General features: G+C 41.4%; 1 protein-coding gene and 1 long non-coding RNA gene across 3 annotated transcripts in view; both read right to left on the minus strand.

The window, feature by feature from the left end:
- Nucleotides 1-206: 206 nt before the first annotated feature.
- LOC111611044 lies at nucleotides 207-4,863 on the minus strand. The gene is made up of 4 exons (XR_002753869.1): nucleotides 4,267-4,863; nucleotides 3,954-4,077; nucleotides 1,944-2,062; nucleotides 207-1,378 (listed from the first exon to the last, which is right to left on the minus strand). It is a non-coding gene; the product is annotated as an uncharacterized LOC111611044 (long non-coding RNA).
- A 521-nt stretch (nucleotides 4,864-5,384) lies between these two features.
- The window catches only part of LOC111611033, a 47,360-nt gene continuing 37,476 nt past the window's right edge, over nucleotides 5,385-15,268 (minus strand). Inside the window, exons 4-11 of one of the 2 annotated variants that reach the window (XM_023346645.1) lie at nucleotides 13,936-14,037; nucleotides 12,440-12,790; nucleotides 11,366-11,689; nucleotides 10,660-10,989; nucleotides 9,583-9,909; nucleotides 8,892-9,218; nucleotides 8,249-8,572; nucleotides 5,385-7,487 (exon numbers count right to left, since the gene is read on the minus strand). In XM_023346645.1, coding sequence (XP_023202413.1) covers nucleotides 7,405-7,487; nucleotides 8,249-8,572; nucleotides 8,892-9,218; nucleotides 9,583-9,909; nucleotides 10,660-10,989; nucleotides 11,366-11,689; nucleotides 12,440-12,790; nucleotides 13,936-14,037 — 2,168 coding nt within the window. In that variant the 3' untranslated portion in view covers nucleotides 5,385-7,404. Of the gene's footprint in view, nucleotides 7,491-8,248; nucleotides 8,573-8,891; nucleotides 9,219-9,582; nucleotides 9,910-10,659; nucleotides 10,990-11,365; nucleotides 11,690-12,439; nucleotides 12,791-13,935; nucleotides 14,038-15,268 lie in introns of both variants that reach the window. The other variant, XM_023346644.1, reaches the window with a different exon arrangement.

Here is a 15,268-nt window from a genome sequence, read left to right on the forward strand (position 1 = left end):
CAAGAACATTTTTTGAAAATGTATTTTAGTTGTAAAATGTGTGAAATGTCCCTTTAAAATAATCAATTATAAATCAATAATCACAAAATGCAGCAGCTGAAAAATGACCTACATTTATTTTGAACAATTTTATGTTTTATTATTGAATAATAATTAAGTGGAAGGAGAATTAAAATGTTTTTATAAATAATCTGAAAAGTGCGGCATGTATCTTCATTTTCCTCTGATATTCCTGAATAAAATCCAGTCCAAACAGCATGAAGTCATTTTATTCGTCTTTATGACTTTAATCTGAGTCCAGATGTTCAGTTTCTGGTTTCACCAGTTTGTTGGAGAAAAACCAGAAACATCTTCATGATGGAGGAAAACATTAAAGTTATGACTTTTCTTTAATCTACTCTGGATTATCTAAGAATCTTTTCTGACTTTTAACTAAATTTAACTAAATTATATTTTGACTTGCAGTGAAAATCATCCAAACAGCTTCAGATAAACAGCAGAGCAAGATGTCAGCAACAGTCCAGGTTTCAGTAACAATCTAAATGTTAAATAGTTTAATGGTGGGAGGAACTAAAGGACGTGTCAAAGGTCAAAGGTCAGATATGATGTGTTCCTATGCAGCTCAGCTTTGGCGTTTCCTCTGCTAAAGTTTCTGAATGGCATCAAGATTTTTATGAAAATATTTGATTTAAAAATGGAAAATAGAAAATAAAATGGCAGAAAATCAACATTTATGCAAAAGTGAATCATAATAATAATTGATTAGAAGTTAAAATATTTTCATATTCATTGAGTCGGAACCAACCCAAACAGCAGAGCAGCTGTTTATTTCTGTTTATATCAAGAAAAAATAAACATAAAAAATAAAAATTCACTTTGTGTTTTTACTTATTGTTAAAAATATTTTCCAAAATGTGAATTTTTGAAACAATGCCAGCAGTTCAGCAGAAGAGACGGCAGCAGGTTTGGACAGGAAGTGATGTCATTGATCATGTGGCCTCGTTTCAAGCTTCATCTGAAGCTCCTGCTAACAGGAAGGCTAATGGTTAGCAGCGATGCTAAGTTAGCATAAAACATGTTAGAAAAAACGAAATAATAAAACATAAGATGGATCAGAACCAGACAGAACATCTGTGATGATGATGATGATGATGATCTGTGATGAAGGACATCTGACCAGTCCCAGTGGGTCTGGACTCCAGTTCTCCCAGTGACTCTGCCTGGATCAGACTGGAGGATTTGACTGGTTTAGATCCAGTTGGTTTCCTCTGAGCTCCAGCTGCAGCTTTAAGAGTCCTTCATGTTTTCACCATCAACCATCAGTGAGTTAAAGACATCATGTCTGATCAACCAGAGGATCAATAATCCATCAATAAACCTGCTGAGACAAACATCTTTTATCATCATGAAGATTTTTAGAACATTTAAAATGTTTCAACTTTCCTGAAGTTCAGCAGAATGAAAAGATGAAAGGCTGAGATTTCTACAGACGATCCAGGTTCTGCTGCCACCTGGTGGACAAATACTGCAGGTTCTGCTGCCACCTGGTGGACAAATACTGCAGGTTCTGCTGCCACCTGGTGGACAAATACTGCAGGTTCTGCTGCCACCTGGTGGACAAATACTGCAGGCTCTGCTGCCACCTGGTGGACAAACACTGCAGGTTCTGCTGCCACCTGGTGGACAAATACTGCAGGCTCTGCTGCCACCTGGTGGACAAACACTGCAGCTAAACATCCTGGAAATCTACAAAGTAAAATATTCAACTTTGCTCTTTTTCCCATTTATTTTAGTAAATTATCAAAAAGTTGAAACATAAAGTTCATAAAAACTTTTAGGAAAAAACAATAAGTTCCCTCAGAAAGTTCAGCTCTTCATTCTGACCTTGACCAGTCAGACTAAACCAGGGGTTTCCTACTCCAGTCCCCAGGGGCCAGACTCACCTGCAGCAGGATGCAGCCGGACTCCTCCTCTGTGTTCTGGTCCATTAATCTCAAACTGAACCTGCATTCATTGAAGTCCAGAATCCTCTGACTTTAAGATGTGTCTCTGTTCCTCCACACTGAAATGAAATGATTAAAGTGTCATCAGTCCAGCTCTATAGATCTATACTGGGAGTTCATACTGGATCCAGCTGAAGCAGAGAGACTTAAAGCTGCAGGACTGGAGCTGCAGGAAGACGAGCTCCCCCTAGTGGACAGATGGATGAGTTGGAATAAAAGACAAACTGAGTTTTAAAAAAATCTCCACTTTGGAAAGATTTAATTCCTCCTCATTCAGAAAACATCAGAACCAATCGGACCTCTAATCCTGGTTCCGTTAGTTTTCTGGACTCTGGAGGGTTCTGGTTCCAGGAGGTTCAGTGGACCAGAACATCTGCTCTGTGGTCCAGTTACACTCTTATTCTGGAGAACTGAACTGTGGTACTGTGATAAACATGTTATCACCTTCTGGGTCAAAGGTCACCAACCAGGATCTGCTGTTTAAACACTTGACCTCTCCTCCTGTTCTGCTGATGAGGAGAAAAACCCAACGACCCGGTCCGGTCCACCTCCCAGTACCACCACTCACTCATCAGCTCTGTTTACTAAAAATATCTTAATTAAACACCAATTAGATGCAAATAACATTTGTAGAATATAAACTAAAACATTTAGATAAGATGAACCAAAGTCATTCAGAGCTTTAGAAACAGATGATTGGACCGTTGGTGTGACATCATCCACAGCTTCAGTGACATCAGAGACCAGTTCAGCCCTGATAGTTTTTACATTTCCCAGTTTGATGCAGAAACTTTTCTCTGGAAGCTCAAACCATCTGAGATCCACTAGAACTACAGAGCGCAGTGTTCATCTCTGGCCACAAGGTGGCAGCATCGTTACATGGGAAGACTCCAGCAGCAGGATCCACTTACATGACGTCACATGTTTACTACTTTCTAATAATCTGGATCTGGATCCGACAGGAAGCAGAATGTAAATAATGAATGTTTACATCAGTTTTCTAGAATCCAGTTTAAAGTTTCTGACTTCCTGTTTGCTTCAGGCTCCAGTTTCTGATCCAAACTGGTTCCAGTGACGTCAACATGAACAGATTCCAGTTGGTTGTTTTTTCTGCTTCCAGATTCAACCTGATGAGTTTCAACAGATCAGATGAAGAAACTTTATAAATAAACTCAGTCACAGCCAGCAGCTCAGTTTCACTTCTGCTGAAGTCACGTGATTTACAAGAAGAGCAGAACCCGGACATGCGCAGTGAGCTCCTCAGAGATCTGGGCGCTGTCCGTCTTTATGTCCTAATTAAAGTCTGAAGATCTCTGGGGGATTTTAAAGGAGGTTCATGTTGGATCAGATTCCAGTTTGTTGCTTGATGCAGATGTTGTTCTCTGTGTTTCTATGGAAACCAGAGACAGATGTTCATATCTTACTGTGACGTCATGGTTGTTTTCAGCTCCGACAGGGCGAGTCCGGTATGGCAAGCCGTTTTATCACAGAATCAGTTTCCTCTGACTTTTCTTAGAGATGTAAAAACGGATGTGTGGCCTTTGCTGCAGGAAACGGCTTGAACTTGTTGGATCCATTTTCTGCTTCATGTTTGTTTCTGCTGACAGGTTTTAGCTTAGAAATTAATAAAGTTTTTAGTGACAGGATGGGATTAAAACTATCACTCTTTTTCATTTTACCCCTAAAAACAAACATTTTGTAACCATGTACAGAACCTGTGGTGATTCTGTTGATTCCTGTTTTCATAGATAAATATTTTAATCAATTTAAACAAATCTAAACATTTTCAGGTCTCACATCTAAAGTGATTCAGTTTTACATTCTGATCTGATAACTGCAGCAGGAATGTAAAGGTCCAACCTGGAAACATCAGGAAGTTAAACTGACCTGATTTTAGCTGGAAAACAGTTTTACTGATTCAGGTTCACATGGAGGAACAGAGAGACTCACCTGATCAGAACTGGTCCAGTCGGGTCTCTGATACCGACATCTCCCACACTCATTGAAGGCAGCACTGACATAAGCAACGTAAGGTGCAGCCAGGATGTGAAACTCTGTTAAGCTAGCAGCAAGTCTGTAAGGTCAAAGGTCAAGTACAGCCTGGTGTCAGAACATGAAGATCTGATTAATTCAACCAGGAAATTATTTTAGTTTCATTGTTGATAGTTTGGATGAAGAGTTTTAATTTTTATTGTCAATTATTGATTCAGTTATAAACCAGTTTAACAAAGTAAATTAATGTTGTTATTTTAAATGTTTTGACCTTTGACCTCTGTGTCCTGTTGTTTCCTCTCCTGCAGATCAGATCATCAGTCTGTCATGTGGAGCAGAGAATGGATCTGTTTCAGCAGAACTGATCTGGAGTCGGATCCGGTTCTTCTCTACAGGAACAGGAAGATCGACCCGAAACCCGGTTCCATCTGTAGAACCAGTTCCGTCTGTAGAACTGATTCCGTCTGTAGAACCGGTTCCATCTGTAGAACCGGTTCCATCTTTAGAACCGGCTGCAGGATGAGACCAACAACATGGTGTTGGTCTGGTGTGTCGATTTGTTCAGACCATAAATGATCCCAGGCAGAGATCCAGCCTGAACTTTGACCCCTGAAAGATTTAAATGTATATTTTAATATATTTGAACATTTGTTTATTTCTATTAAATGTTTTTGTTACTTTAATGTTTCTCCTTTAATTTTGTATCAAATGTTTTGTGTTGCTGTTTCATAAATGATGTTTTCTAAATAAAGATGTTTTTCCTAAAATGTGTTTTTTTAACATAATCTGCATGATGGATGTTTATTGATACTAAACTCTAAATTAATATAAAGTTTTCATTTGGCTGTAATTATTGTCACTGTGAAGCTCCAGGATGTTTATTGTGTTTCACTGTTTGCAGCTGGATGGAAACAGAGACAATGAAGATTGGTTCCTGCAGAAGAGAGTAAAATGTGTTGTTTGGTGTTGGAGCTTAAAGTTGGAGCTGATTATGAACGTTGAGCAGAAACGTCACAGAGAAACACAAAACTCCTAAATATGAAGATACTAAAGCAGCCAGACTGGAGGAAAACGTCTCCAGCTTCAGGTCAACCTGGGACAGTTTGACTTTGGCCTGGAGAGACCAGAAGGAACGACTTTCTGGGAACGTTTTCATCACAAGGATGCAGCAGCAAGAGCTGATTTTAATAAATATGAGAAAGTCTGAAGTTTGTGTGAAAACAGAATCAGCCTGAAATCAACAGAACTAATAAAGTGTTAGAGATATTTTTACTCTGCAGTTTAAAATGGGATGAAAAGTCAAGAAAATGATTTAAGAGCCTGATTTAAAAGAGTCACTGCAAGACGATCCTGGAAAAACTGAATAAAAATGAATTCAAACACAAAACAGACGGAAGTTTTTAGTTTATTATCACGTTTTATTGTTATTAAGCACATCTTGGCATTTTAGCAAACATGTTTAACAAAACCTGGCAGAAACAAATAAATTCACCTGAAAATGAGTTTAAAAACTAAAACTGGCATTTACAGAAAAAAATGAAAAAGTATCAAACTTACTGAGTTTCTGTTTGAGGATTTAATTTTTGGAAAATCTGGATTTTTTTTGGTTTTCTGTAGTTCAGAGTGAAATCAGGACCAACCAGGATGTTTTAGTTTGGATTCAGGTCGACTCCCTGAAGGGACGAAATAAATCAGTAAAGAAAACAAAGTTATGAAAATATTTTCTGTTTTCATTTTAAACTAAAAAAATCTATAAAATCTGGAAACTGATTTGGTCTGAAAATAAAACGTTATTTTCCAGCCAAATTAATAAAAACTCTGTATATCCATGGATTCCAGCAAGTGAAATAGATATTTATGATTAAATAAATATTGATTAACCTTCAGTACCAATCAGTTCATCTGTTATTAGGGATCAATAATTCAAATGATTATCAATTTGATTCTGCAGATTCAGGAAACATCCAGATTTAAAATAAAAAATATTTTTTCATCCTAACTGAAAATAAAACCAGCAGAGAAAAACTCAGAAACCAGAGAATCAGATTCATTCAGCCTTAAAGCGCCGAGAAAATGTAAAATAAATCTAAAAATTCATAATAAAAAATACAAGCATGAAATATCATTATAGTAGATATACAAGCATAGAATATGAACACTGTAAATAGTAACATGTATAGAAAAACTCATTCTAGAGCTTCAGCTGATGTCTGACTAAATATATTGAATAATTATATTAGTGATCAAATTATTTCATGATCTTTTGGTAATAAATTATATCTTCATTCTGGAGGTTTAAAATTCAAAGTTTTGTCTTTAAATTCACATTAACATGAAAGCAAAATGTAACAAATGGATAAAATGAGGCATAAAATATATTTCAGTCAGAAATTAAAACATTTAGTGATCAGAAATCTGGAACTATGTTCAAATTCTGTATTTTATAAAATAACAGTTTATGGTGTTAGTAGGTTTTCACTTTTACAATCAAATTGTGTCTAAAATAAAAAAGTGAAATAAAGAAGCTTCTATTATTTATAATGAAAACATTAATAAGGCAGGATTCATATAGAAACCAGATGGACACTTTAGGATGTTTGTCAGAGTTAGATTATAATCCAGGACTAGAATAATCTGCATTATAATGTAATAAAGATTAATAAATGCAATAAGTGTAACTGGACTTTACATGAACCATAAAGGAACAAAATATTTCCAGGTTTTCTTTGGTGCAACAATTTCTCTGCCAGTCATTTTATCTGAGCTGATTTCCTGAAATATCAGCCGATATTTAGACATGAAGACGATTTTCTCTTCCTCAGCGAAGGTCTAGAAATCAGAGAGACGTTTGACTGGCAGACCGGCCCACCGGGTCAGAACTCAATGTTTGCAGTCAGTCTGTTGGCAACTCAGCAACTTTCTCCTGATATGTAGCAACATTTCAGAAAAAAGGCCAAAATTAGAACCAGCAGGTCAAATTTTAAAGATTTATAATCGGCTGGAAAATTACAATCAGTGCAGCTCTAAACTAAAGATCCAGATTCTGGACTGGAAGCAAAAAATTCAGAGATTTTTGGGTTTGAAGAGAAAATGATAATGATGATGATGAAGATGATGGAGATGATGATGATGGAGGGAGGAGGAAGAGGGAGGAGGAGGAGGGCGGCGGTCCTGGGTCAAACTGAACTGTTCTCCTCCCTGATGGATCCAAACCAGTTCCAGTTCCAGTCATGAACTGGTTCCTTCAGATCTTCATTCTGTCATCAATAATCAATTGTGATCAATAAGAGGCTGCAGACTGGACCAGAGGACCAGGAAGTGTCCCTCTGTTGGTCCATCAGAACCTTCACTGAGATCGGCTCTGATCCAAAGTCTGACTGGATCAATAATCAGAGATTGATCAACCTGATCAGACTAATTGATCAGCCATTAGAGGCTGATCAATAGAGTTGCTTCTGGTCTTGGTGTCCTCTGGTTGGACCCGGTCTGTCCCTGCTGAGGAGACAGAGGACAGTTAGAGACAATCCAGTAGCATCAGGATCAACCAGATGTTGGTCAATGACTCCATGAATCTGAACTCATCCAGTCCTCAGACTGCAGAGCTTTTCTCTCTACATTCATTCATTCATTCATTCATTCATTCATTCATTCATTCATTCATTCATTCATTCACCCAATGAAGTGCTGAGCTACTGCAGTAGCTACAGCTGCTCTGGTAGCTACAACACATTAGCATCAGTCTGACAGAGCAAAGTGGAGAACGGTCTAGTCAAAGGACAACAGCTGAGACAGACTGAGCCGGATCAGAACTGGCAACCCGTCAATTACAGAATAAAGCCCAACTATTGAGTATTGATCAATGCTGCTTATTGATCAGAGCCTGAAGTCCTGATTGAATCCTGATTCATGGTGAACGTCCTCAGTGAGGTGGAGGATTTATTCTGTCTGGGTGGAGAAGGATGGAGGCAGAACTTCCCAGAACCTGATGATTCTCTCTCTACCTTCCTGGTTGTCCTTCCAGCTGCTCTCTCTGCTCTTTTTACCGTTTTCTTTCCTCTGCTTCACCTCTTCCTACTAACAGAACCAGAACCAGAAGGTTCTTCTGGGAGAACCAACCAGAACCAGCCTGGACCTCTTCCTCCTGCTCTGTTTCCTCATCTTCATCACATTGACCTTTGACCTTCTAATCAGAAAACCATCACTATTGATCAGAACCAATCAGCTGATTGGAAAAATACATTTAAACTACTGACCTTTGAACCAGAGCCAAACAAATTTCTTCATCAGCATGTCTCCGTCTCTGTAGACTCTGCAGGTGTATCTTCCTCCGTCTCTCTCAGTGGGCTGAATCAGAGTCAGACTGAGGTCTTTATTCTTCAGCAGGTTTTCATCCATTTTGGTTCTGGTTCTGTTGAGCTGGTACTGTTCACCAGGCTGATCAGAACCGTTCTCATACACATGGACCACAATATCATAGTCGTCCTTCCACTCCACCTTAACGTCTCCATCCAGATTCTCTCTGGTTCTGCAGGGCAGCAGGACAGACTCCGCCCCTGGTTCCACCTCCACCTGTTGGACTGAGAGACAACAGAGGACCAGATGAGTTGGACAGACAGCAGCAGCTCTGAGGACATTTCCTCTGACTGGATGAAGGTCCAACATGTTGGACTGGTTCCAGTCTAAATGTGTCCCATGTCTCCACTGGTGTCTCTGCTGTGTCCAACCAGCAGCAGATGGACTCTGGTCCCCGTCTGTCCTGGACCTCTTCCTCCTGCTCTGCTTCCTCATCTTCATCACTCATTACATCACTATTGACCTTTGACCTTCTAATCAGACAACCATCTCTATTGATCAGAACCAATCAGCTGATTGGAAAAATACATTTAAACTACTGACCTTCGACATCGAGCCAAATTCGTCTCACCATCAGGATGTCTCCGTCTCTGTTATAGACTCTGCAGAAAAAGATCCCATCGTCTCTCTGAAGGGGCCGTCTCAGAGTCAGACTGAGGTTTTTATTCTCCAGCAGGTTTTCATCCATCTTGGTTCTGGTTCTGTAGAACTTGTCCTGTTCTCCAGCCTGATCAGAACCGTTCTGATACACATGGACCGTCCTGTTGTCTTTGTCCCTCCACTCCACCTTAACGTCTCCATCCAGATTCTCTCTGGTTCTGCAGGGCAGCAGGACAGACTCCTCCCCTGGGTCCACCACCACCTGTTGGACTGAGAGACAACAGAGGACCAGATGAGTTGGACAGACAGCAGCAGCTCTGAGGACATTTCCTCTGACTGGATGAAGGTCCAACATGTTGGACTGGTTCCAGTCTAAATGTGTCCCATGTCTCCACTGGTGTCTCTGCTGTGTCCAACCAGCAGCAGGTGGACAGAATGTCCTCGGTGAGGACAGCAGGAAGCTGCAGACTGTCCCCAGCAGCAGTTGGACTCTGGTCCCCGTCTGTCCTAGATCCCTTCCTCCTGCTCTGCTTCCTCATCTTCATCACATTGACCTTTGACCTTCTAATCAGTCAACCATCACTATTGATCAGAACCAATCAGCTGATTGGAAAAATACATTTAAACCACTGACCTATGATGCAGAGATTAATTTGTTTCATCATCAGGACGTCTCCGTCTCTGTTATAGACACAGCAGGTGTAGATCCCTCCGTCTCTCCTTGTGGGCCGATTCAGAGTCAGACTGAGGTCTTTATTCTTCAGCAGGTTTTCATCCATCTTGGTTCTGGTTCTGTAGAACTCGTCCTGTTCTTCAGGCTGATCAGAACCGTTCTCATACACATGGACCGTCCTGTCGTCTTTGTCCTTCCACTCCACCTTAACGTCTCCATCCAGATTCTCTCTGGTTCTGCAGGGCAGCAGGACAGACTCCTCCCCTGGTTCCACCTCCACCTGTAGGACTGAGAGACAACAGAGGACCAGATGAGTTGGACAGACAGCAGCAGCTCTGAGGACATTTCCTCTGACTGGATGAAGGTCCAACATGTTGGACTGGTTCCAGTCTAAATGTGTCCCATGTCTCCACTGGTGTATCTGCTGTGTCCAACCAGCAGCAGGTGGACAGAATGTCCTCAGTGAGGACAGCAGGAAGCTGCAGACTGTCCCCAGCAGCAGATGGACTCTGTGTCCAGCTGCTTCTGTCCATCATTCGTCTCCAGTTGGACTCAGACTGGCAGAAAGACGAGGACATGTCTCCATGGAGACCAGCAGAGGACAGGAAGCAGAACTTCAGGACTTCCTGTCGTCTGTTGGAGACAGAAGGTCCAGTTGGACTGAAGCCGGTTCTGTCTGGGTTCTGGTTCTGTCCCACATGAGGACGTTCTTCAGTCCACATGGACATGAAGCTCTGAGTTCTGGACGGGTTGATGGAGCTACTGGACCTGCTGGTTCTGGAGCCGAGCAGAGATCCAGAACCTACACCTGGAGGTTCTGGACCTCTGATGCCTGGTTCTGAAGGGATCCAGGGTTCTGATGAAGGTCATGGGTTAAATGGTTCAGAACCAGAACCAGCTAAATGTCAATGTCAACTACTCAATGAGAACCGACCAGAACCAGAACCGATCCAGTTCAAACAAAGAGAAAAGATGAAACTGGTTCTGATCTAAACAGTTCCTCTCTTTCAGCTCTAAAAGTACATTTATACCACTGACCTTTGACCTTTAGCCAGACGTCTTTCATCATCAGGACGTCTCCCTTCCTGTTGTAAAGGCTGCAGGTGTAGATCCCTCCATCTCTCCTACTGGGCCATTTCAGAGTCAGACTGAGGTCTTTCGTCTTCAGCTGGTTTTCATCCATCTTGGTTCTGGTTCTGTAGAACTTGTCCTGTTCTCCAAGCTGATCAGAACCGTTCTGATACACATGGACCGTCCTGTTCTCTTTGTCCTTCCACTCCACCTTAACGTCTCCATCCAGATCCTCTGTGGTTCTCCAGGGCAGCTCGACAGACTCCTCCCCTGATTCCACCTCCACCCATTCTAGGACTGAGAGACAACAGAGGACCAGATGAGTTGGACAGACAGCAGCAGCTCTGAGGACATTTCCTCTGACTGGATGAAGGTCCAACATGTTGGACTGGTTCCAGTCTAAATGTGTCCCATGTCTCCACTGGTGTCTCTGCTGTGTCCAACCAGCAGCAGGTGGACAGAATGTCCTCAGTGAGGACAGCAGGAAGCTGCAGACTGTCCCCAGCAGCAGTTGGACTCTGGTCCCCGTCTGTCCTAGACCTCTTCCTCCTGCTCTGCTTCCTCATCTTCATCACTCATTACATCACATTGACCTTTGACCTTCTAATCAGACAACCATCTCTATTGATCAGAACCAATCAGCTGATTGGAAAAATACATTTAAACCACTGACCTTTGACCTGGAGATTAATTTCTTTCTTCATCAGCATGTCTCCGTCTCTGCAGACTCTGCAGGTGTAGATGTTACTGTCTCTCCCAGTGGGCCGATTCAGAGTCAGACTGAGGTCTTTATTCTTCAGCAGGTTTTCATCCATCTTGGTTCTGGTTCTGTAGAACTCGTCCTGTTCTTCAGGCTGATCAGAACCGTTCTCATACACATGGACCGTCCTGTAGTCTTTGTCCTTCCACTCCACCTTAACGTCTCCATCCAGATTCTCTCTGGTTCTGCAGGGCAGCAGGACAGACTCCACCCCTGATTCCACCTCCACCTGTAGGACTGAGAGACAACAGAGGACCAGATGAGTTGGACAGACAGCAGCAGCTCTGAGGACATTTCCTCTGACTGGATGAAGGTCCAACATGTTGGACTGGTTCCAGTCTAAATGTGTCCCATGTCTCCACTGGTGTCTCTGCTGTGTCCAACCAGCAGCAGGTGGACAGAATGTCCTCAGTGAGGACAGCAGGAAGCTGCAGACTGTCCCCAGCAGCAGATGGACTCTGTGTCCAGCTGCTTCTGTCCATCATTCGTCTCCAGTTGGACTCAGACTGGCAGAAAGATGAGGACACGTCTCCATGGAGACCAGCAGAGGACAGGAAGCAGAACGTCAGGACTTCCTGTCGTCTGTTGGAGACAGAAGGTCCAGTTGGACTGAAGCCGGTTCTGTCTGGGTTCTGGTTCTGTCCCACATTAGGACGTTCTTCAGTCCACATGGACATGAAGCTCTGAGTTCTGGACGGGTTGATGGAGCTACTGGACCTGCTGGTTCTGGAGCCGAGCAGAGATCCAGAACCTACACCTGGAGGTTCTGGACCTCTGATGCCTGGTTCTGAAGGGATCCAGGGTTCTGAAGAAGGTCATGGGTTAAATGGTTCAGAACCAGAACCAGCTAAATGTCAATGTGAACTGGTCAATGAGAACCGACCAGAACCAGAACCGATCCAGTTCAAACAGAGAGAAAATATGGAACTGGTTCTGATCCAAACAGTTCCTCTCTTTCGGCTCTAAAAGTACATTTATACCACTGACCTCTGACCTTTAGCCAGACGTCTTTCATCATCAGTTTTTCTCCCTTCCTGTTGTAAAGGCTGCAGGTGAAGGTCCCTCTGTCTTCATCTCTGGGCCGACTCAGAGTCAGACTGAGGTCTCCAGTCTTCAGCAGGTTTTCATCCATCTTGGTTCTGGTTCTGTAGATCAGGTTCTGTACTCCAGGCTGATCAGAACCGTTCTGATACACATGGACCGTCCTGTTGTATTCGTCCTTCCACTCCACTTTAGCCACACGCTGGAAGATTCTGTATTTACAGAACCACAGGCAGCGTGGGACTTTAAAGGGCAGCAGGACAGACTCCACTCGTGGTTCCACCTCCACCTGTTGGTCTGAGAGACAACAGAGGACAAGATGAGCTGGACAGACAGCAGCAGCTCTGATGTCTCCTCCCTGTCTCTGTGTCTCCTGGACTCTCTGAGGACAGAGACATGTGTCCATGTCCCAAGTGGAACCAGCTGCTGCCTGCAGCAACACACCAAGTTCTGCTCCATCCTCACCGACTCTTTAGTTTCTGTTTGTGCTCAAGCTGCTGACCCACAATGCACCAGGAGCTGCTGGCCCACAATGCACCAGGAGCTGCTGGAATAGAGAATTAATCCTCTCTGATGTAATATTTCTACGTCTTCCATGTTTTTTCAGCAAACAGTTGAGACAGAGTCGTTTTACCTGCCATTCAAAGTATTTTTAAAAGTTTGTCTGTTATTCTGCAGCTCATGTGACCAAACCAGCCGATGAGATGAAAAGTTAACATCGTCAACATTGTCTTCTACACAAGCTCTAGTTGGAAACCCCAAGATCTCTGGGTCTCCTTAAAATATAGAGTCTCTGAGAACATTTATTAAAAATATAATCAGTGTTTTAGTAAAGTTTACTGACTGTCCAGGAACGACCCAAATATTTAATATTAGCCTCAGTTTCAACAGGTTGGCCATCGAGAGAAACAGGAATCAGGTAGTTTAATAAACTCTACATCCTTAAGAAAATTAAAAATTAAAAAATAATTAAGACATTGTGCTATTCTGATTTAGTAATGTGATTATATTAGTTGTGTTACCACCCCACGCCACTAGAGGCAGTATCAGGCCCGAAAAGTTGCGACTAAGGAGCAGATTTAGGAGTACACAAAAAACTGCAGCATTAGTTAAAACTGTGAGCTGAGCTGAAGTAAATAAAAGAGAGAAGTTCAAATACATGCTGAGAGTGAAAATCCTTCCTAAAGGTGAAAATATATCACAGATTTCAAAATAATAACGGGAGATCATATAATATCTAATATAATATATAATAACAGGAAATAGCGCCCCCTTCACTTCCGGAGTGCAATGGTCCCATTTCCAAATAAGGTCTGAGACTGACAGCGGTCTGTCCCGCCCCTTCCTGTTTGCTGCAGCGAGGTTCTTCTCTTCAGTCCTGTTCTGGAGGAGAACAGACATTGACCAAAGGCATTATGGGTAATGCAGTTCTAGAGACTCACCTGGTCTCCAAAAGAACAAGTAATAAATTGCAGCAGCAACCAGAGCCAGACCCAGTAGAACCAGTAGAACCAGTAGAACTGTGGCCCAGACTGGAAACGGTTCTGTGGAGACAAATGAAGACGGATGAGTTATAATAACAGAATATTTTCATAATCAGATGATTTTCCATTAAATCTGAGTTTCATTAACAGACAGGAAACCTGGTTGACTCATTTTGACCACAAGAGATCTGATTGGTGGAGCTGGTTGCCCTGGTAACCAGAACATGATCTGATCAGTTCATCCTGATTCTGATTGGTTGATATTGATAGAAGGTCAGGATGAGGAGCTGATAGAACCAGAACCGGTTCTGGACTCAGCTGGTTCTGTCTAAATCAGATATTAAATCAGTGTTGATGTTCTGCACAGAAAGACTTTTATTCAAGATTATATAAATAAATATCAATAAATATTATATGAAACAAATAAATGTCCCCAGACATTTTTACCTTTTTATTTTATTTATTTCAGGATTTATTGATTTCATCATCATCTATTCATTTCATTATGGTGCTTTATTTTGTGACTCTTATTTTGAAAAGCTACTTTACATATTTCATATTTTGATCAAAAGTTTCTTAGCAGAAAAACTTTGTGAGAAAATAAAGTAAATAAAGCTGCTAATAAATAAAGTGACATTTTGACTCAGGATGAGCTGGAGAAAGATTTTTATCAGAACTGATCCGTTTTCTTTCTGGATCCAAAAGGTTCTGATTCAACTTTCCGGGTCCAAATCAAGCAGCCTAGCAGGTCTGGACCATGTTTGGCTGTGAGGCTCAACCAATCAGAGCCTTGCATTTAAATTATTGAAATATTCTGAGATGTTGAGTCCAGATATGAAACATAAAAATATAAATCAAACTTTAACTCAATTTCTTTTTTTTTAGTCATTTGTGAACATAAACAGTTTCATGTTTTACTTCTTATTTGATATGTTATCAAAATGAAACAAGTATTTGAATAAAGCTGAATTTATTTCATTTTATAGGCAAATCAACGACAGATATAAATATGTAGCTACAATAAATATTTATTTATCACATTAAATCGTTGGACTTTGGCCTCATAAATATTTTTCTGCCTGGACAGCTGAAGGTTTGAACTGAATCCTCCTGCTCTACGTTAGAAACATCTTGACCTCGTCCACCAGCAGACGGGCCTGTTGTTATGAGATCATTTATGGAAGAAAAAGAAAAATCAGATCATCAGTTTCCTCCCAGTGTGAACTGGAAACAACTTCTCCATTTACTAAAGTTATTGATTCTCTTCCAGTAAAAATTACTTCCTTTTAAT

Source organism: Xiphophorus maculatus, chromosome 14, assembly GCF_002775205.1.
Source record: "Xiphophorus maculatus strain JP 163 A chromosome 14, X_maculatus-5.0-male, whole genome shotgun sequence".
Classification (NCBI taxonomy): Eukaryota; Metazoa; Chordata; class Actinopteri; order Cyprinodontiformes; family Poeciliidae; genus Xiphophorus; species Xiphophorus maculatus.